This window comes from Myotis myotis, unplaced genomic scaffold (assembly GCF_014108235.1).
Source record: "Myotis myotis isolate mMyoMyo1 unplaced genomic scaffold, mMyoMyo1.p scaffold_m19_p_7, whole genome shotgun sequence".
In the NCBI taxonomy this organism is placed as follows: Eukaryota; Metazoa; Chordata; class Mammalia; order Chiroptera; family Vespertilionidae; genus Myotis; species Myotis myotis.
Window position 1 is genome coordinate 92,966,856 of NW_023416379.1, and position 22,899 is coordinate 92,989,754.

The 22,899-nt window shown below is 47.7% G+C and overlaps 2 protein-coding genes across 3 annotated transcripts in view; both read right to left on the reverse strand.

The window, feature by feature from the left end:
* The window catches only part of ZNF76 (zinc finger protein 76), a 37,863-nt gene extending 25,606 nt beyond the window's left edge, over positions 1 to 12,257 (reverse strand). The window contains exon 1 of the mRNA XM_036317619.1: positions 11,934 to 12,257. The gene's annotated coding sequence lies outside the window, so the exon portion shown is untranslated. The remainder of the gene's footprint in view (positions 1 to 11,933) is intronic.
* Positions 12,258 to 18,249: 5,992 nt separating this feature from the next.
* SCUBE3 (signal peptide, CUB domain and EGF like domain containing 3) overlaps positions 18,250 to 22,899 on the reverse strand; it is a 35,786-nt gene continuing 31,136 nt past the window's right edge. For both annotated transcript variants that reach the window (XM_036317855.1, XM_036317854.1), the window contains one exon: positions 18,250 to 22,536. In XM_036317855.1, the coding sequence (XP_036173748.1) occupies positions 22,387 to 22,536 (150 nt within the window). In that variant the 3' untranslated portion in view covers positions 18,250 to 22,386. The remainder of the gene's footprint in view (positions 22,537 to 22,899) is intronic.

The window sequence follows — 22,899 nt, forward strand, 5'->3', positions numbered from 1 at the left end:
GCTATCAAACAGCATCACACGCTACAGAGAATCGGTCGTGAAAGGAATAGTCAACCGATGCTGCAAACGTCACTGTCTTATTTTAAGAATCCGCCACAGCCACACCACCCTTCAGCAACCACTGCCCTGATCAGTCAGCAGACACTGACATCGAGGCACAACCCCCCACCAGCAAAAAGATTATGACTCGTATGATTGCTGAAGGCTCAGATAATGGGGAGCAGTTACTAGTTATGTACACTGTATTTTAACACATAATGCTAATGCTCGCTTATAGACTGCGGTATAGTGTCAACATAACTTTTATATGCATAGAGAAACCCAAAACTTCTATGACTCACGTTATTGCAACATTTGCTTTGCTGTCATGGTCTGGAACTGAACCTGAAATATCTCCAAGGTCTGCTTAAAATAGGGGAAACTGGGAACGGAGGTGGGGGGAAGTATATGGGATTACTCTGTACTTTGTTCAATTTTTCTGTATACTTAAAACTGCTCTAAGAAATAAAGTCTATTAATAAAATGAAAAAAAATCCCAACCATGGATGTTGGCAACACCAGGAGGCTGGCCCACACATGCACTGCTGATGGCACTAGACTCCCCAGAGGGCCGCCCGTCAATGCCGAACCCCACTGGGGAAAGTTCTGCATCTGAGAGCTAACAACCTCATCTTCGTAATTCATCCCACAAAAGGAGTCCACAGAAAACAAGAGCTATCTGCACAAGGATCCCTGTTTAAACATTTTAGACAAGAACCACGAACCGTCTAGATCAGGGGTCCTCAAACTACGGCCCGCGGGCCACGTGCAAATACAAATATTGTATTTGTTCCCGTTTTGTTTTTTTACTTCAAAGTAAGATATGTGCAGTGTGCATAGGAATTTGTTCACAGTTTTTTTTTAAACTATAGTCCGGCCCTCCAACGGTCTGAGGGACAGTGAACTGGCCCCCTGTTTAAAAAGTACGAGGACCCCTGACTAGATTAATGGAGAAGCGTTCGCAAATTAATGCTAAGTGAAAAAAGACATCAGCTCACAGAAACCTTAACTCCAAGTGACATGATGGTAGAAGAGGCCAAGAAGAGATGAATAGTTGTGCTGAAAGGGGTATAATCTTTAAAAAAATAAGGTCGCTGACATGAATAGGTGGCAGCATTGGGCTGAGGTAATTCTCCAGTGGACATGAAACCCGTTTGCTTGGTTGCCAGCTCCTCCCTAGGATTTTCCTTTATTCTCCCACAGCCCCTCTATTACTCCCTGCACCGCATCCCTCCTCGGTACTGCCCTGCAAGGAGAGGTGTCTGTTCTTCCTCTAATGCACGCCAGTGTGAGTGCTGAGGTCGGGAACGAATTCCTCTGGAATTTTTCTTCCTTTTTTCTAACCACCAAAGGCCCAGTTACCTCTTTTGAATATATTTTTAAATGCAATGTTCTTCAAACTAGACTGTTGTGCTCTGTGTATCTTCTGGAACGGAGTGTCATGGTGGGCTCCACGATTCAGTACCTACCCTGACCTCTAGGTAGTCTATATATTCCTTTTGACTCTGAGAGTCTGTTTATTAAAGCCGGGGACAGTGGAGCAGGAAGGATTTAGAACAGAAGAAGCAACAGGAGAGCCGGGTGTGGCTGCTCTGGCTCTAGACATGTTACAGGGAAGAAATGAGTCGATGGGGGCTGCTGTTAGCTCACCGGGAAGTCAGAGAAAGGGGGCCTTGAGGACAGTGAGTGAGCCTTGGACAAGCTGCCGCTGCCCATTGCTCCCCTGGCTGCAAGTGTCGTGGGGACCTTAGCATTTAGGAGATGCGCGCCTGAGAGGGAAGAGAGGCATGGGCATGCTCCGGGGAGGGAGCGCACGCCATGTACATTCTTAAATCAATGTTCATGATGCCAAAGGGAAGCAGGCATCACGTCCTGGGAGTACACACTGGTACAAGCTCTATGTGGAGCAATTTGCCGTATCAATCAAAATTAGCAATGTATACACCACCTGACCCAGCAATTTCAGGTCTAGTCCAAGGTTATTCATGGTATCCTTGTATGCACTAATAACAAATAATTAGAAATAGCATAAATAGAAGAAGCCACAGGAGAGCTGGGGCGGGGCTGCTTTGGCTCTCTAGAAATACAGGACTTCTTTGCTATGTAGACATTAATAAATGAGGGAGCCCTTAACATATTGACATGAAAAACTAAAATACAGGTTGGACAAAAGTAGGGTTAGAGTTGTGAGTACACGAAACAGTTTATTCTTGTATTATTATTTATTAATTATTGTATTATTTTCCACACAAACAATTGTAAACCTACTTTTGCCCCACCCTGTATATTAAATAAAAATGCAAGGTAAGATAATTGAGAAGGCTGACTTTTCACTATGTATCTTTCTTTTTTAAAATATATTTTTATTGGTATCAGAGAGGAAGCGAGAGAAACATCAGTGATGAAAGAGAATCATTGATTGGCTGCCTCCTGCACGCCCCACACTGGGGATCAAGCCCACAACCCGGGCATGTGGCCTTGACTGGAATCAAACCCGGGACCCTTCATTCTGCAGGTTGACACTCTATCCACTGAGACAAACTGGCCAGCGCTGTATTTTTCATACTTAAAAAACCCTGAAAGCCTCATGAATGTATTACCCATGTAAAAGAAATAAAAATCTTATCTAATAAAGAGGGAATATGCAAATTGACCATTACACTGTAATGGTCAAGATGGCTGTGCCCATAGCAGAGGTAGGGACCCCGTAACACAAGATGGCTGCGCCCACAGCGGAGGCCAAGCTCCCGTAACAAGCCTTAACGAGCAATCAGCAGGACCTGAGGCTGCGTGGCGCTTGGCCCCCCCCACCCAGTGGGGCTTGACAGGGGACCTCAGGCCATGCCCCCTGCCCGGCGGGGCTTGATGAGGGATCTCAGGCCACGTCTCCCACCTGGCGGGGATTGACTGGGGACCTCAAGGCGCACCCCCTGCCCTGGCCTGGGGGACCTCAGGCTGCACTGCCTGCCCCAGTGCCGGGCCAGGGGACCTGAGGCTGTGCCTCCCGCCCAGTGGGGCTTGACAAGGGTGGGGTTGGCGGGGTCTGGATTTCACCCAATGGAGCTGGGGCCTGCTGGGTCTGGGTCTCACGAGATTTTGAGGTGCCACAGGTGGGTGGGGACTTGAGTCTGGGTCCTGTGGCATGCCCCAGACTCTGACAGGAGGAAGATTTTCATATACATTTTACTAATTTTCTTTCATCTCTGACACTTCAATTATAGAGAAAGGCAAATAGCAATATTAAGATATTTCCTCTAGCCCTAACCAGTTTGGCTTAGTGGACAGAGCGTTGGCCTGCAGACTGAAAGGTCCTAGGTTCGATTCCGGCCAAGGGCATGTACATTGGTTGAGGGCACATCCCCAGTAGAAGGTGTGCAGGAGGCAGCTGATCGATGTTTCTAACTCTCTATCCCTCTCCCTTCCTCTCTGTGAAAAATCAATAAAATATATTAAAAAAAAATATTTCCTCTAATTAATCCCCTTTTAATGTGCATGAATTTTGTGCACCGGGCCACTAGTAAATGAATAAAAGAAGACAGTTTAAAAGCATTCTCTGCATTCCCTTTGTTGGTTACAGGAATATCTATGATTCTCTGTGAGGCATGGCTAGTCCAGTGCTGACAGGATAGATTCCATGATGTTACAGATTTGTAGCAAAACCACATCTGAAAACGTAGCTTCACAATTCCTGTATGTCATTCTAGAGCATCACATGGAACATGAGGCAACAGCAAATCTATATGGGACCTGAGGAAACACTGTGTGTCCCAGCCTGGCCACCAGGCTGGGTCCTGCAGGAATAGTGGCTAAGCAGGCTTTACCTCCCCCCTCACTGTTTTTTTAATTTCCCTTCACCCACAGATATGTTCATTGATTTTTAGAGAGAGAGGAAGGGAGAAACATTGGATCAGTGCCTCCCTTATGCATCCCAATCAGGGATCGAACCCGCAACCCAGGTATGTGCCCTGACCAGGAATTGAACCCACAACCTCTTTGGTGTATGGGACAGCGCTCCAACCAACTGGGTCTCCTGGCCAGGGGGCCCCTCACTGTTTTTAAGGTCCCAGGACAGTACTTCCTAGGTTAAGAGGATGAGCTCAGATCCAGAGAACTGGTCTCAGGTACCCCTGCCTCACCCTCCACATCCAAGCCTCAGGCCAGTTCTTCAATCTCCAGGGCCCCCACCCCCACCCCCCCGCCCCGCCCCTCGGTTCCTACTGCGTGGGTCTCATGCTTTATCAAAATCTCAAAGCAGCAGGGACTTCCACCAAACGGAGTCATGCGGTGAGAAACACTACCAAGCTAAAAACTGCACCGGGGCTGCTCGGAGATGCATCCCCGCCGAGGGCAGGCCTGGAGGTGTGACCCAGCGGCACCGAAGAAGCTCTGCCGTGCCGCTGAAACAGTCTGAATGGAGTGAGGCACTGGATGTCGCATCCCACACGGCAGCTCTTTCTGATGCCGAACTGCACTTCCACCAGCAAAGCCAAGATGACTGCACGGCACTGGTGAGCTCCTCACAGGGTCACTCTCATTTCCATACCTTTCCTGTCACTGGCCAGGGCACGAGGCCCCTGCGGTGTTGTCAGTAGTTTAATGCCACCTGTTAAAGACAATGGCTTCAGCTGCACTTGGATTTGTGTCTCAGAGACTCTGTTTAGCTTCTCAGAGACTCTCTTTGCAATATAAGCATGGACATCTAAATGACATAAGGGTAAACACGGGGAGCCTGTGCTACCAGACGCAGTGAGGAGCTGAACCCTGCCATATGTTTTCCTTACACTTGACTCTTTTGGGGGGGGGGGGGGGAATAACACACTCCTACTTTCCGTTATACTGCTTATAATTCAGTTCCTGGAAAGCATGCGTTTCAGCTCAAACAGCACCTAACAAAGAATGTGCCCACAGGTACTAGTACTAGGTCACATCGTGAATTGAGCTCTTTAGCTCAAATCTGAATTCTAAATCAGCGCCACTTACTGTGAACTAAATCCAGTGGAAACTCCACAGACTTCCATCTACTCTAGAACTATGAGCTCCTTAAGAGAAGTTCCTAGCAGAGGAGTAAGTGTTAAGTGGAGGAAAGGAACTGAGTCCCACCCCCCTAACTCTTCCCCAGCCCAACTAGGATGACCAGTTTCCCCACTCGGAACACTACCTTGCCTCATCCTGACGCCCATGTTCAGTTTTCTCCCACACCCAGGTCAGTAACAAGGTTTCCATGGTTAACACCGCACCAGACAAAGACTCCAGCCCGTTCCCTCTGCACTTGGCAGTGAAGCTTCACCAGGCGGCTTAAAGGCACGGGTGCACCTTCTACGCCATCATAGCCCCTGGATCCAGCATAGCACCCAGCGCAAGGTAGGTACTCTCTATACATTACTGTAGGGAGAGAGGGAGGGAGGGAAATGCCGCCACCTGATGTAGGGCTCAGCACAAAATAATCTCAAGCTTACAGATGTATTGCCTTCTTAACTCTAAGCACTAATTCACCAACCCTAGTCTAAAGCAGCCATTTCGCAGATGAAGATGCAGAGGCCAGAGCTGCGGCGGCGTCCCAAAGGGTCACACAGCTCCACAGTGGCAGAGCCGGCCTCACACCTGGACTGCCTTCCCCCCATACTCCTTGGTCTCTTCCCCAGTAACAGTTCTCTCAGTTCCCAGGAGAGCAGAAATCTACTCATGTCTAACATGCTTGTAAATCCAGCTGCTTGGTCAATACCCCTATATCCAAAAAAAATCTCAAAGTCGACATGTTCCAAAGTGAATTCCTTATCTTCCCCTTCTCACAACCTCCTCCTCCCCAGGCCCCTGATTTTTACTAAATGGGAACGCCATCCTTTAGTTGCTCAGGCCAAAAATGAGGGAGCCATCCTCACCTTCTCTATTTCTTTCTCATGCAGCATCCAATCTATCAGCAAATCCTGTTGGCTCCTCTTTCAAAATATATATCCAGACTCCAACCACTTCTCACTCTTCACTGCTTTACTTTGGGTCCAAGCCACCAGCTTCTTTTGCTTGGACCATTGCAGTAGCCTCCTAACCAGTTTCCCTTCTCCCACTCTCGGCCCCTACACTTCAACACAGCGGCCAGAATGATCCTTTATGTCAGTTATTGTCACTTATCTGCCTAGAATCCTCTAACGCAGCGGTTCTCAACCTGTGGGTCGCGACCCCTTTGGCGGCCGAACGACCCTTTCACAGGGGTCGCCTAAGACCATCCTGCATATCAGATATTTATATTACAATTCATAACAGTAGCAACATTACAGTTATGAAGTAGCAACGAAAATAATTTTATGGTTGGGTCACAACATGAGGAACTGTATTTAAAGGGCCAGAAGGTTGAGAACTACTCCCACCTCACTCACAATTCACAATAAAATCAGGGCCCATGAGGCCCAATGTTATCTGTCACTAGCCCACTCCCATCCCTACATCTCCTGCTGTTTGCTCGCTCACCTGACTACAGCCATACTCACAGGCATCCTCATGTTTCTCAAACACACGAGGCATCCTCCTGCCTCAGGACCGGTGTACTTGCTATGCCCACTGACTGGAATACATCTCCTCCACATGTACACTTGGCTCATTCCTTAACTTCGTTCAGTTCTTTGTTCAAATGTTAGCTTTTTAGCGAGACCTTCTCTGACTACTCTATTTCAAATGTAAGACCCTGACTCCTGGTATTCCCTATTTCCCTTCTCAGCTTAATTTTCTCAACATATACTTTCCTTATTTGTTTATTGTATGTCTCTCCCTCATCCACTCCCCAAAAGGTGAGCTCTTTAAGTCCTGGAACTTTGTTTTATTCAGTGCTGTACCCCCAGGGAACAGTACCTGGCCTCTAGCATATCCACCAGACATCTGTAGAATGGACGAGTGAATGAACGAACATCGATACCTTTAGAATCTTCCATTAATAGAAAGGCTTTAGACCAGAAGAACCTAGTTGAATCTGATCTCTCCCTCGCCTCCCCCACGGCCTTGCCTTCTTCTCAGGTCCAGTCCAGTCCAGTCTATTATCACCAGTCTCTTATCACCTGGGCTGGGACTCACGGAGGGGCCAGAGCCACAGGTGCTTGTTGCCAGGATGTTACAATTCCCAGGCCATCGGGTACAGAATTCTGCAAGGTGCTAATTTTTGTATTTAGCACCCTGGTATCTCACAAACAGAAGAGGTCAAAGATAGGCCAGGACTAAAAATACTACCAACCTGGATAATGGCACTGACTCAGCTACAGCCCAGTTACTTTGAGGTGTTTTCCAAGGAACTGTGCTAACCTCTCACTTGTTCATCTAGCTGCCCTTTTATTTTTTTAAAATATATTTTATTGATTTTTTACAGAGAGGAAGGGAGAGAGATAGATAGAAACATCGATGAGAGAGAAACATCGATCAGTTGCCTCCTGCACACTCCCTACTGGGGATGTACCCACAACCCAGGTACATGCCCTTGACCGGAATCGAACCTGGGACCTTTCAGTCCACAGGCCGACGCTCTACCCACCGAGCCAAGCCGGTTTCGGCTAGCTGCCCTTTAAAAAAAAAACACACACACATACACAAAACCACAAAACGATTATATTATGGATTTCAAACATACACAACACAAGAATAGTATAATGAACCCCCTGAACCCATTACCCAACTTCAACCATTATCAACATTTTGTTCATTTGGTTTCTTCTATTCTGTCTCTGAAACCCCCACTGAATATTTCATCTAACTGTTTTTTTAAGAACTGGTCTATATATGACAGACCCTGGCCTTGTAACCACGGTATTCTAGCAAGTATGTCAACCTAATTGCTAATCTTACCAGAATACAGTAAAAACAAGCACTTATACCATTCCCCCACTGGAGCAATGACTAAAAAAAAAAAAAGAGATGTCTAAATTCCAGACTGTTAAAATCAAGGAACTCTGCCCACTGTCACCTTTAGAAGGATTTGCGGAGAGGGCTGTTGTAGCTACAAGTGAATGCAGATGTAAGCTGTTTCTGTTTTCACTTGTTTGTACTGATGTAAATTTCTGAATGTGTTCATTCAACCCAGTATTTACTGACTATCTGGAAATATGAGGGTCAGGATTAAGATGACAGAAGGTAAAGAAAGCCCAGTCTCTCTTCTCAAAGAAATCACAGTGGGGGTGGGAGGCTGGGTGAGAAGAATACACAAATAACAAAGATACAAAGCAGCAGAAGTACTGTGCCCTAAGAAGATTAAATAAACCTAAGGCAAAAACTCTGTTTAATTGAATCCTGGCCAGCGTAAACTAGGCAGGTTTGAGGGCAAGAGGAGTAATGGAGCAAGTGGTTGAACATCGACCTATGCCCAGGTTGTGGTCTCCATCCCAGTGTGTGTGTGTGTGTGTGTGTGTGTGTGTGTGTGTGTGTGTGTGTGAGGGGGGGTCAGGGACGGGGGGGGGGGGTCGTCGGGGTGTGTGTGCAGGAGGCAGCCCATCAATGTTTCTCTCCCATCATTGATGTTTCTATCTTTCTCTCCCTCTCCCTTCCACTCTGAAATCAATAAAAATATATTTAAAAAACAAACCCACAGCCCCATCTGGTTTGGCTCAGTGGATAGAGCCTCAGCCTGCGGACTGACAGGTTCCAGGTTTGATTCCGGCCAAGAGCACGTACCTAGGCTGCAGGTTTGATCCCTGGCCCTGGTCAGGGCGTGTGCAGGAGGCAACCAACCAATGTGTCTCTCTCACAGCAATATTTCTCTCTCTGTCTTTCCCCTTTCTTTCCACTCTCTCTAAAAATCAATGGAAAAATATCTTTGGGTGAGGATTTTTTAAAAAAGTAAATAAATAAAATAAACCCGCGGAATTTGTAGACCCTGCAGTTTACCCCTCCTTAACTCTGGGTTATGCCCTCTGCTATATTTATTGCTGTAGAGTCAGTAAGTACATTACAGGAGGCCTGGGAATTTGGTGACCCACAGAACAGACTTTTGGATGTGAATCTTGAACGTTACATTTTGCTACTCACCAGTCTTCTGGTGGGAGAGGAAGGTCCTCCCAGGGCTTGGAAAACAATGGAGCTAATTCAATGCAGGCAGAAGCTGACACTCAAAGCATTCTACCCCAAGGGCACATACAGCAAACAGTTTCATAAACAGGATAGGGTCATGGGAGTGGGTCAAGGACACAAGGTTAGATTGATTCAGAAGAATTTCCTTGCTCTCTAAAGGGCTGTGAGCTTGGTGATCTATTATCAGAACTTTCCAGAGAATTGTGTAGTTCTTTGGACAAGCCAAAGAGGCCAATGGTTTGGACAGTGCTGTGTGTGAAGGAAGGAGAGGGCTGAGTGGCAGGGTCGTTCATGTGGTCCTGGAGTTAGATGCACAGGAAAAAGGAAGAAGGCAGAGTTGGGATGGGAGAGAGGTTTACATTATAATTGATGTTATCAAGATTGGTGAGGTGAGGATGGTTGGGAGAAAAATAAGGGAAACGAAGAGGATACTGTGAGAAGGGACGGGGCACAATGAGAGGGAAAAGGTGATAGATGATTCGGGTTTGAAAAGAACATCACTGGTGAAAATGAGGAAAATGCCAGGAGATCCGGGAATCTGAGAGGCAGGATCTCAGAGCTTATTGGACAGAGTATAAAAAGGAGGATCTTAAGATGAAAGGGTTATAAGCTGGGTGAAGGCAGTCACTACACCAGAGCTAATAACTAGTAGATGAAGGTTTAGGTAGAGGATGGCAGAAGGGATGCAGCTACAACACTAGAGAAACTGAAAATAGGAAGAGATCATATGAGGAAAGACTGCAGGGCTAGAGGGCGTTAGAGTGTATGAATTCCTGTGGGTAAGGAACTTAATAGGATGAGAGGATCTGGGATAAAATGCCAATGAAGTGGGAGACACTTTAGGGTGAAATAATGAAGTGAGAAGGAGCTCCAAGGACTCTTAGGGTGAGATGACAACTGGACAAAGAATGAAGAGAGTAATGTATTAAGGTGCAGGGGTGTCAGGGCATGTGGGGTCAAAAGTCATAAACAATGGGTTGAGGAAGTCACAAAGCCATGGGGCAAAGGGTCACAGAAACCTTGAGTTTTGTGGAATGAGTTGATATAGGGCTTAGGAATCTATCTACCTACCTATCTATCTATCTGGCTAATATGCAAAGTATCCCCTCAGGAGTTCGACCAGGAGACCTGGAATTCGATTGCTCGCTATGACATGTGCTGACCACCAGGGAGCGGCATGGAACATGGCAGGCCACCAGCGGCGGTGACAGGGCACTGAGGGAGCGAGGGAAGGAGGCAGGGAGGTGGGGAACCTGATCGGCCCTGATCGCCGGCCAGACCTAGGGACCCTACCTGTGCACAAATTTCATGCACAGAGCCTCTAGGCTGAGGGTGACCTAGAAAACTAGATAGGTTTGAGAGCTCGAGAGGTAACGGAGCAAATGGGTTTTGAAGACTGGGTTCAAATCCCAGCTGTGATACTTATCTGAGTTTCAGGTTCTTCATTTATTTAAAACCAACTCAAAACGAACAAAAGTGGGAAATGGTGGTGGATATAATAGCAACCATCTCATGAGGTTGTTGAAAGGTAAACACGGGCCAGGCAAGGTGCCAAGTGCTTTGGACACATTATCTCAGGCACTACTATCATCCTCACTTAACAAGAGTGGAGATGAGGGTTCGGAGAGGCTAGATGGTATGCCTGAGGTGCCACAGCGGAAGGGCTACCGTCACACTAGAACTCGGGTCTCTTATCACATCAGTGCCTAGAGCTGAAGCATTTTGCTGTGCTGCTTGGCAAGCATGTTAACTGATGGGGCCTGATCAAGGGAAGTGGGTACGGACTATTAAGAGTGTAGGGGGTCAGCGGAGTGAGAGAATAAGGACCAGGAAGCAAGTGGACCCTGGGGTGAGGTTACCAGAGTCAACTCCTTAGGGAAGGGCACAAAAATGATTGCAAACGAGTATTATCTTGACTGAGAATTGCAGACTTTCACAGCTGGAAAGAAACTCTGAGGTCCTTTAACCCAACCTGATCACAATACAGATGAGAAGCTGAGGTCCAGAGTGAAGAAAGGGCTTCTCTCAGGTTCCCAAAGCACAACCCTGGCAGAGCCAGCGCCCACACACTCAATCCAGAATTCTTTTGGCGCCTCCAACTATTACTACTTCGTATTCATCTCCAGATCTTCCTGGCACCAGCAGGGTGCTAGGGCATTTTTAAATCACGTGCCGATTGACACTGGCGGGCTGGGCGCAGCGAGGATTGTCAGTGGGGGTGACTTTAGGATGAAGGGGGGACATGGAATGAAGACCATGAGGTAACAGGGCAAAGAACGGCTGATCAGGCATTGAGGGTTTGCAGATGACGGGGTGGGAACCTACGGAAGGAGGCTTGAGAGTCACCAAGTTTGCGGGAGAACACGGTAGAAAGGGCGGGGTTACAGGACCAGCGGGGTCGCTGAGAAGGTTTGCGGTCATCAAGGAGGGGCGTGGGGGATCTCCGGTCCGGAGTGACGGTATGAAACTGAGGGAGTCACTGAGTTGGGGGTCCCTGCGCAGGGCTGGGGAAGTTCCTAGGTTGTCGGAGTCAATGACGAAGAATTGAGGGTTCCCGGGGAGGTCTTAGGGTCAGTTGGTGGGGTGTGGGGCCACGGAGGTGGAGGCGGGCGCCGTCACGGGTGGGGTTTGGGAGTCCCGGGCGGGGGGATAGCAGCAGGCGGAATGGAGGGGAGGGACGGGGGTCGCGGGCCGGGACCCTGGTGGGGAAGGGTCAGGCCGCCGTCCAGCCGCCTGGCCGCCGGGCTAGGGCAGGAGGAAGGTGGGCACGACGGGCTCGGGACCTTCCGGGGGCCCTGCGCCCGCCCGGCCTCCCACCTGGGCACGGTGGACCCTCTCTTCCCAGAGCCACCAACCTGACAGCCCCCGAGGGCGACTCCGCCGACAGACCGCCATGCACCGGGCCCCGCCACCAGCGCCGGCCCCGCAACCCGCCTGCGCCATCGCCCGCCCGCCCGCGCGCAGCTTGCCTCGCGCGGTATCCAGGTTCCAGGGCCACCGCACTGTCCTCTCCGGTCGGCGCGCCTCTACCGGCCCCGGAACCCGCATGCAAAATACCGGGCACGTCCACCCCGAACCCCCGTCGCCGCGGCCGCCGTCCTAGTTATCCTGGTTCCCGGGCCCCTGCAGCCCGGGCGGCCGGGCTCCGAGCCGTGCCCCTCGCAGCCCCGCCCCCGCCGGGGTGACGCACGGCCTCTGCCGGCGCCCGGGAGGGCGTGATGACGTCACGACGCCCGGATCCGCGCCCGGCCGGCGGCGGGCGGGCTGTCGCTATAGCAATGCGGAGGCGCCACCTGTCGCGCCCAGGGACTCGGTCCACCAGGGCCTCGGCGGGAAGGGGAGGAGCCCGGGCCCCAAGGAGGAGCGTCGCGGCCTGCAGACTGGCAGGTGCGCTCGGGGAGGCGGGGTCGGAGGGGCAGCCAGTGAGGGGAGCGGTTCCCGCGGGGCCCCCTGCCCGCGCCTCGGGCTCAGCCCAGGTCGCCGCGCCTCCCGTCCGCGGGCACAGCCTGCGAGCCGAACTCCCAGGGAAGCAGCGCGGGGACCGCGAGCTCCTTGCGGGAAAGGAGGACGGTGAGGAGCGCGAGGCACCGCCCCTAAGGGGGCGCCCCACGGGCCCCTTGGGTTCACTCTCATTCCCCTTCGCCCCGCCCCAGCGCGAAACCCCTACTCCCCCTGTGTCCCCGCTCGGGGTGAAGGAACCGAGCCCTATTACTATTTCCCCCTCCCACGCGGGAGAGGCTGCGATTGGGGCGCTCGCAGAAATCTAAGGGAACATTAAAGGGGAGGAAGTCTTTGGTAAAAAAATAAAAATAAGAATAAGTTAATAAGGCGAGGGGTCAGATAGGGAACTGGTAGAGGTTGCCTTTTAGGAGAGGAATTGAGTGCCTGGAGGAATGAGGTGAGCAACTTTTCCATCTCTATCCTTTAGACTTTAACTAGTTTCTTTTGTTTTCTCCTTCTCCTTCCAACCCCCCCACCCAAAAACACACACACACACACACACCCAATTTAACTTTAAAAAAATGGAAAGTACTGAGTGTGGGGCTTATGGTGGCTAAACATGCCAGTGGGGGCGCTGACATCCTATTCCTCTCCTCACTCTGAAGACCTTAACCAGAAAGCCCTCTCCTTCCATTTCAGACATTGCCTTTCCCCATCTTTGTTTTGGCTCAGCATTTCCTGAGGCTGGACTGGGGCCACAGTTTCCTTAGGTTCTCAGTTTCGGTGGGCAGTGGGTAGCAACTGATGGCTTATTCTTATACTAGAGGCCCGGTGCACAAAATTCGTGCACTGGGTGGCCGTCCCTCAGCCCAGCCTGCCCCCTCTCACAGTCTGGGAGTCCTCAGGGGATTCCTACTGATGGCTTAGGCCCTAAGCCACAGCCTGGCCTTGGCGGCTCGGAGCACGCCCCCTGGGCGGGTCCGTGGGTCCACTGGGGGCCTTGCTCCCAGGGCAGGTGGCGCAGCGTGCCTGCCCACGAACCCCCGGTGGGAGTGGCCTCAGAACTGGGCTACGTTGGTGCTGGGGGTGGGCTCCCAACCGCATTTGGCCACTTGGAGCCCACCCCCACCCTGGTGTGTGGTGTGTGGTGTGTAGTGTGTGGTGTGTGTCCGCTGGGGCTGGGGGCGTGCTCTGAGCTGGTTGTGACACAGCCTCCTAAGCTGGTTGTGATGTCCCAGCCTAATTTGCATATTTCTCTCTTATTATATAGGATAATAACTAGAGGCCCCGTGCACGAAAATCATGTAGGAGGAGGGTGGTCCCTCAGCCCTGCCTGCGCCCTCTCGCAGTCGGGACCCCTCAGGGGATGTCCGCCTGCCAGCTTAGGCCCCATGGATCCCTCTTGCAGTCCAGGGCTCTTGCAGTCTGGGACCCCTCACTCCTTACCACCCGCCTGCAATGGAGGTGGGAGAGGCTCCTGCCTCAACAGCGTGAGCCTGGCTTCTGGCTAAGTGGCACTCCCCCATGGGAGCTCACTGACCACCAGGGGGCAGCTCCTGTGTTGAGCATCTGCCCCCTGGTGGTTAGTGCGTGTCATAGCGACCCGTCATTCTGTAGTTTGGTCGATTTGCATACTAAGGGTTTATTATATAGGATGAGTAATGAATCCTATATATATCTCCTGTTGTATAAATAAACAGCCTGGCCACTACAGTGGAAATTTAGAAGTTATTTTACATAGATACACAGAGAATAAGTAGCTTGTCTTTTAGCATCAACTCCTGGTTAGAAATAGAGAGGGAATAGAATTCAGGTTGTCCTAGTTTGTCCTCCCACCACCTTTTTCATAATAAAAAATGCATCTGGCCCTAACCGGTTTGGCTCAGTGGATAGAGCGTCAGCCTGCGGACTGAAAGGTCCCAGGTTTGATTCCTGTCAAGGGCATGTACCTTGGTTGCGGGCACATCCCCAGTGGGGGGTGTGCAGGAGGCAGCTGATCGATGTTTCTAACTCTCTATCTCTATCCCTTTCTCTCTGTGAAAAATCAATAAAATATATTTAAAAAAAAAATGCATCTGTTCTTTCTCACATTCCTTGCAGATCCTAATGTGATTGGCTAATCCCTTCTCCCATTACACAATTAACAGAAACTCTGGCAGCCCTGCCTGAGTGGCTCAGTTGGTTGGAGCGAATCATCCCCTGCACCAAAAGATTTCGGGTTCGAGTCCCACTCAGGGCACATACCTAGGTTTCAGGCCAGTATGGGAGGCAACTGGTTGATGTTCCTCTCCCTCCTCCTCCTCCTTCCCTCTCCCTCCCTCTCTCTAAGATCAATAAAAAAACGAAACAAAACAAGCAAACAAGCAAAAAACCACTCTAGGAAACCAGTGTCTGCATTTGAAGTAATAAGATTCTGATGGTGGGTAATTTCATGTACTCGGGAGAACTGGTGAGGAAAATACTTTGGAGTGGATGATTGAAGATCATTTCTAGCAGCTTCTGTTCTGCCTTTGGTCCTCACCCCTGCAATATGCCATATAGAGTAGTGATCTTCAGAGTTTTTTCTAAAGAGAGACTTCATAAAAGAATTTTAAAGAACTGTGTACCCCATTACCCATTTTTAAGTTGACATCTACATTTTCCATCATAAATTTAAATACTTGTAGAGGATATTTCTGACTTGCTGTAAGTTTTGACATTTTAAACTAAAACCATTACATCATTTTTAAATGTATCCACTGGACTCCAAATACTCTAAATATATGATGCCCAGCATCACCCATTAAAAAAATATATAAACGAGCTCCCTTTTTAACAGAAATTTTACAGTTTTCCCTTTTTGAACTCCCAATTCCATTTTCTTCCCATATAGAACTTTAATTAGTATATTTGTATGCTTTAAAGTCTTTTATTGATCACTGTCACACTTTACAACAAAAATGAGTGTAAATTTAAATTTATAACCTGTGACCATGGGCTTTGTTAACATTTCTCCTGGATTGAATTGTCATTATAGTTATGACTAGTACACAGTTTATTAAACAAAATAAATATATTACACATGTTTATAACTTGTGAAACCTAAAAAGTACAATTTTTATTGAAACTATATCTTTTAATGAGAAATATGGTGTTTCTTTTGATTTCTCATCAATTCTCTACCTGTTTTTTATTTTTATAGACGTAAATGCTGAGAAGCCTTGTTCACATAGTAATTGGGAAAGGAAGAGATATGTTACAATGATATTCCTCGAGTCTGATCTACTTCCGAGTCACATGCCAACAATCACAGAGTGTCCTAATACCAAATACTATTATCAAGTACTATCAAATAGAGTCTTCCTTTAATTTTATTAAAAGCAAAGAATTGGAAACCACTTAATCTGCAAAAGGATTTGTTACCCGTTCATTGGAGTCTCAGTCTTATAAAAATGAGTATTAATTTTGTTGTCTTTTCACTCAGAGGCACCTCATTAAATTGGATATTAATTTTCATACTCTATTGCCAACACTATTTTTTTATAATTTTTTAACCACATCATTATGCATTCATATTTTTGTTTAAATATTGAAGTGCAGCCTGGTCAGTGTGGCTCAGTGGTTAAGCATCAACCCCTGCACCAGGAAGTCACCAGTTCCATTCCCTATCAGGGCACATGCTTGGGTTGGGGGCTGATCCCCAGCAGGGGGCATGCAGGAGGCAGCTGATTGATGATGATGTTTCTCTTTCATCAATGTTTCTATCTTTCCTTTTCCCTTCCTCTCTAAAATCAATAAAACATTTTTTTAAAAATATAGAAGTGCAGGTTTACTTCAATATGGAAAATACTGCCATTTGTGGAATTAGCAAAACCAGTCTTCATTTAAAACTACTAGCCTCTACGGTAATCAGCCAAGTCAGAATTACTTTCTTTCAGGAAAAAGTTGGACTTTATTCTTCAATTTAAATAAATATGTTAATGTTCATTTTAAAGAATATGATAAAACAACTGGGAAATAAATTATTAACTGTAGCTTATAAAATTGATGGCCAAAAATCATGTTTAAAATTACATAGGTCTATTATTATTATTATTATTATTATTATTTGTTAAGCCTCACTCAAGGATATTTTTTCCATTGATTTTTAGAGAGAGTGGAAGGCAGGGAGGGCGGGGGGTAGGGGGGGGGAGAGAGACAGAAACAGAAACATTGCTATGAGACAGACACATCATTTGGCTGCCTCCCACATGCACGCACCGAACCAGGACTGGGGATCCAATCTGCAACCCAGGTACATGCCTTTAACTGGGAATCCAACCCTGGACACTTCAATGTGGGACCAGTGCTGTAACCACTGTCCCACATAGGCCAGGGCTATAGATCTAATATTAATATTATAAAAAAGTTTTTATAAACACAAGATAATACTGTTTGTCATTATATAATTTGGAATAAAGCCATATAGCTAAATCCATTAGTTAATTTATTAAGTGATAAGCAGGGTAGAAGGCATATTATCTCCCTGACAAATGTGGGTATGTGCTTGTGTGGAACTCTGACTTAGGCTTTTGGGAACAATTAACATATCGTGTATAAAAATAAAAACTAATAATTTTGTTAGACTTCATGATCAAACTTTTTCTTACATATTAATAAAAATGATGGATTGAACAGCTAATAACTACTTTCATTTTTACAAGTAGGAGGTAGAAAATAGTAAACATAAGTTGAAATACATAAGAGGACTCTTTATAATGGGACTATTTTGATATAAAAGGAAAACATCCCTCCCTCCTACTCCCAGGTTTTTACACTCTGGCCATGCATTAAGATTCAGAGTGGGTGAGGAATATGCCTTTCTTTTGTAAAAGGAGGACAAGGACTGTGATGAAAGAGGAGGTAGAATAGAAATGTGCATGAATATGCCACTGGCTCTCAAACAGATTAGTTTTAGGGAAGATTTCTTACAGACGTTGAGAATCTGGAAATTTATTCCCTTAAAACTCTCTTCAGATTGATGTCCTTGCCTTGGAAAGTCTTCATGTGCCCCATTTTAAAGACTGCTTGGTATGAGCTGATCTGTACTCCACTGTACATTATTCTGGGACATCATTGCAAGTGTCCTAGGCAGAAGAGGGAAGACTTGGTGTTTTTGTAATATAAGAAGATTAGGAGAGAAGTCAGAGAATGGCCCCAAGTTGGTGGCCCTAAATTTCATGTCGGGGAATTATAAAATTGCAACAATTAAGATTTACCTGTCATCTGAACCTAGAATTTGGGACTGCTCATTTATGAGATTGGAGCTTGCTCTCCCGTGCCCTGTAGTAATGGTGGTAAAATTTCATACTTCTGTTTCATGGCATAGAATGTACTGCATAAAAAGCACAGGCTTGGGTGAGTCTCGCTGCTGGTACTTTGCTAGAGGTGGGACAGCTTAACTAGGGAGGTGTCCGAGCCATCGTGGCCCTGGCCAGACTTTGGGAACTGTACTGTGATGAGGAGGAGCAATATCCTAAATTTCCCTTGCTCCCTAGATCCCCCTTGGGGGCTAATTTTTGATACTGCTTTTAAAAATAGACAAAAGGGACACGCCTTTTCAAATTCTAAAACCATTAGGAATAAGGTGGGGAAAGGAAAAATTTGGGTAAGTGCAGAAGCCAGAAGACACTTTATTTCTTCAAAGCTTTTTCTGGCTCTAGGATAAGCTACTGAGATGGAGGAAAAGATGCCAGGCTGAGGAGTTTCATTAAGTATTTTAATAATAATAATAATAAAAAAGGACAATACAAAATCCAAACATTTCTTTTTACAAGTTCAGATACATTTTTTCTCCAAGTGCAAAATATTCTATGAACTGCATCGTTTACTGTTTATTGTTGATTGTGTAGGAGATACTTGTTATATCGGCAGCAGTGAAGGCAGATATAAATACAATATTTTGAGATTTCTTCTGCATGGAAAAAAGAAAACCTCCTACGTGAGAATGGTTATTCTGAAACTTCAGTTCAACTCACACGAATGAATGAAGTTTTCAGTTTGTCCATACTACTATAGTCTGTGTCTAGATAGGCTGATAACAGAACTGGGGATTCTAGTCCCTGTAATCATATATTTTCTTAAAGGGTTACTAGTCCAAATAATGAATGGCCCAAGGACAAGATGTGCTACCATTGAGACAGGTTGAATTTAAAGACATCCTTGTGTTATTTGCTTCCACTTTTTTCTTACTGTGCTTAAGAAGCCAAGCAGATTAACATTATTTCCTGCCAACGGTCACTTATCCTTTGTCTCCCTTTGTCTCCTAGTTTGAGCCTCTTATATTGAGGTTAAGCAGCAAATACAAAAGTTTGAATGCTTCAAAACGTTTTCTGACATTTTGAGATATGACCTCCTAATCCATTCCAGAATCACCTTAAATATGCATATGGAGAACATTCTCAAATATATAAAGTTTCATTAGTACCAAAAATCAGGACTGTATTACTGAACTTTCAGCAACAAATATGAGCCTCCACCAAACTAAACCAATCAATCCTGGGGAAGTCAGAGCAGCCATAGCTCAATGCCAGCCTCTGGGCATTTGTAGGCCTAGGGCAGGTGGCAGCTCACGGCCAGACTCTGGTCATTTTGTTCTCACTGAGTTCCCTCAGGCTCAGTGAATGGGCCTGGTCCGATACAGAAAGAGGGAGGCAGAGAAGTAAAAGGGATTACATGTTGCTGAGGCTCTAAGTGCCTTTCTGATACGCATTACTTGATGCTGAGCCCCTGCAGAAATGGCTTCCCATTCCCAGACTCAGATCAGGGCAGGTTTTGTACTAAGAGAAATGAAGCCTTACAACCATGAGTACTGGCCCTGTAAATACCCATCCTGCTGAGCGGCCTCAGGCTGACTCATGAAGGATTCCCATTTACACCATCTTTCCACTTCCCCAGCCTGGGTCGCGACCCCTGAAAATACATCCTGCATATCAGATATTTACATTACGATTCATAACAGTAGCAACATGACAGTTATGAAGTAGCAACGAAAATAATTTGATGGTTGGGGGTCACTACAACATGAGGAACTGTATTAAAGGATCGCGGCATTAGGAAGGTTGAGAACCACCGGGAGAGTCCCTGAGTGTTGACTCCTCATTCAGTTAGTTTGATGCCCCAGGGCTGGCTTCCTCCATAGGTTCAGTGGACAGCTGTCTGGGTTCTTACACCTCCCCCCACCCCCCAATCTGGACAAGCTAAATTAAACTTGGTGGACTTTAGCAGGTCTTCGCCTGCTCTCCAAGATCTGCCTTGACATCAGTTAAGAAGCCTAGTTAGTGGCCTGTACTTTCCAAACTGGAAATCATTTGCAGGTCCCAGAAACCATGGAATAGACGATTGGAGGAAGCGTGTTTGTATACGTAGGGGGTGACAGGAAAGGAAGAGTGCAAGAAGCCAGACCCTGAAGGCATAATTTGGGAAGCACTCGGCTGGCTTTCTAAGAGAGATGCAAATGGTAGGAAGAGAGGAATCAGAACGTTATCCTAGCTTCTGGCAGAGAATGAGGATGGTCAAAATTAATAAAAAATCAGTTTTTATGGCCTATCCCAGGAAGTATGGATTAACTGACCATTTCCCTGCTTGGGGGCAGCCATTCTGGATCTTTATAGTGACACTGTCTTTGATCCAGAGACACGAAGGGAGACAGACACTCCACCCCTAAGAGCCACGGTGTTGCTAGTGGATGTGAGGGGATATAGCTGTGACATTGGCTACGTACTCCTTAAGGCTATTTGGTAGTAATGCTACTGATTGGGGAAAGGGGGTGGAGGCCAGGCTTCTGTACTTAGTGTGGAGTCTCCAGGGGGAGCAGTGGCCTAGAACAGTCACTTGGAAATAAACACTATGAGTCAATTGGTAGCCTTTGATTGAATAGGACCACAGCTTTGGGGGAATGAGAAGGAACAAATGGAAAATAATTTTACAGGCAGCAGTGGATTGAGGCTTACGCACGGACTTACTTCTTCTTCCTCTTGAAAAGCAGTAATTGAGGCAACTAGGCTTGAAGTCAACTCAGAGAGGGAATAGCCAAGTTCAGGCAAATAACTTCATGCCTGGATACCTGTCCTATTCTTGGCTTCCTCAGCCTTGTCTCTGGCCTTGGTCAGCCCATCCCCAGGGGGTTTGTCCTGGTCCACTTCCATGTGCACACCAAGGGAAAACGGGAGGAAGGCAGGGAAAAGATGGAGGTTTCCCTCTTGGGGTAGAGAATCACTGACCAGTTCCATCGGCTTCTACAATCATGAGGTCCATACTGAATCATGGAGAGGCATAGGGATAGCAGGATTGGTTTAGCAAACACAGGTCCCTCTCCTTCCTGCTCCACAAAGTCCCCAGAATTACTGTCCTACACATCAGGTGCCTCGGAGTTACAGCCCTGGGTTACCCACACCGAGAGCTCAGGAGGTGTGGATGGCCCCTGGGTGAGGAGTACAGACAGATCAGATGCTCCAGCACTCAAAGTTCATGAGATTCAAAACCTTTCTCTTCACTCCAAACATATACTCTTCTGTTGCGGGCAGCTATAAATAGGGTTGCGCTAACACAGGAGAAAGAAACAAAACCAGAAAACAAAAACCCCTCCCTCTAGACAACATAGACGTAATGATTGCACTTATTAGATGTAGACAGGGTGGGCAGAAGGCTTGCCAAGTGCACACGCATTCCTCTTGCTGCCCATAGCCTGGGGCCAGAGGTAGGTGGCTCTGGGCTGGCTGCAGAGTGGGGTCCTCTTTGGTGGAGCCCACAAGCCATCTGAGGCTACAAGGGAAAGCCAAGTCTGGGGTCAGGCCCAGGCTGGCTTCTGCTTAGCAGCCACGTTTCTTTAAGGACAACACTTAGCAAGGGGAGTAGGGCTCCCCCAGGGAGCACTCGGATCAGGGGGAGGGGATGGCTGGGCCAGGGAAGACAAGAAAAAGGATTAGGGTTTGAGGCTGGCTTCCAGTTGTTCTGTAGTCTAGTCCTTTAGATGATGCAATTTCTTTGCTTTTTTTTTTCTTTTTTCTTTTTCTTGGCGATGCTATAGAACCTGGTTTCTGTCCTGCAGAGCGATATATATAGTCTTTCTCATTGGGAGTGACAGCAGCACTTTCAACACGGTAATGCCTGCTGCTCTTCCTCACTCACTGTGCCCACTAGCCCAGTGGTGTGGGCCTTCTGTAAGCCCTCGTGAATTGGACCCAAGCAGACATGGCAGAAGTAGAGGAGCTGTCTAGACCCGGAAGCGGCTGTGTGGGCGGTCCAGAGCTCAAACCCGAGGTCCAGAGCTCACACCACGTGCCCCAGTGCTAGCATTAGTGCTAGCATTAAGCCTGTAAGTCAAAGGCCTCTTTGGCAGAACCTTGGGCTGTTAGAATCACCTGGGGGGAGGGGGGCAGCTGGGGGGCCCAGCCAAGGGACATTTTGGTTCCTGACTAGTAAGGCACAACCTTATAATGGCAGAAGCCCCTCTTCTCCCTCCCCATTCCCCAGCAGACCCCCTTCTTTCCTGGGCCTCTAGCATTCTCCTAAGCTGAAGGGGTTAGGGATGTGAGCTGGTAAAGTGGGCAGTGTGGCTGGAGAGGGGTACTGTTCCTGCACCCCTCAGGGGGAATACAGCCAGTACTAAATGGCTTTTCCAGGGAGAATGCAGGAAAAGGAAAAACAGGAGAGAGATAAAGAGAGAGAGGGAGGCAGAGAGACAAGGAAAGGAAGCTAGAGCGACAGAAAGGGAGAGTTCTTGGGTCTATATAGTGATTTTTTTTCTCTAAGAGAGAGGAGAGAGTTCCTTGTCTGGGGGTGGAGGCTGCCGGCTCTGAGGGCTGAGGAGTCTGGGGCCTTCACAACCTGGGTCTTGGGCATGGGGCACTATTTGTAGGGCCTCAGGAAGCTGGAAACTTTGGAGCGGAGCAGCTTGACGAAGGACTTTGGCAGCATCTCCTTGTGCTTCTCTGTGTATTTGAAGTAGTTCTGGGGGTGAGCCAGCACCTCGAAGAAGGCCTTGATGAGCTTCTTGTCCTGCAAAGGACGGCAGGGGCAACGTGAGTGTCAGCAGGGGAAAGAGGGGCCCGCCTCAGCTCAGCAGCAGCCCCCCTTGCTGTCTAACGGGGCTACACCGAGGTGAGCTGGATCCCCACCCCCACTTCCTGTTCCTCCTTTAGAATCTACAGCTCAGCCAGTGGCAGCCCCAGCCTTCCATGGCCCAATCCTTGAAGCCATCCTTGACTCCTCTTCTTTGCTCACAACCACAGCAAGTCCTGTTGACTCTACCTTCAAGATATATCCGGAGTCTGACCACTTCTCACTGTCTCCACAGCTAGCACCCTGTCTAAGCCACCATCATCTCTCACTTGGCCTACTGCAAGCGCTTCCTAACTGGTC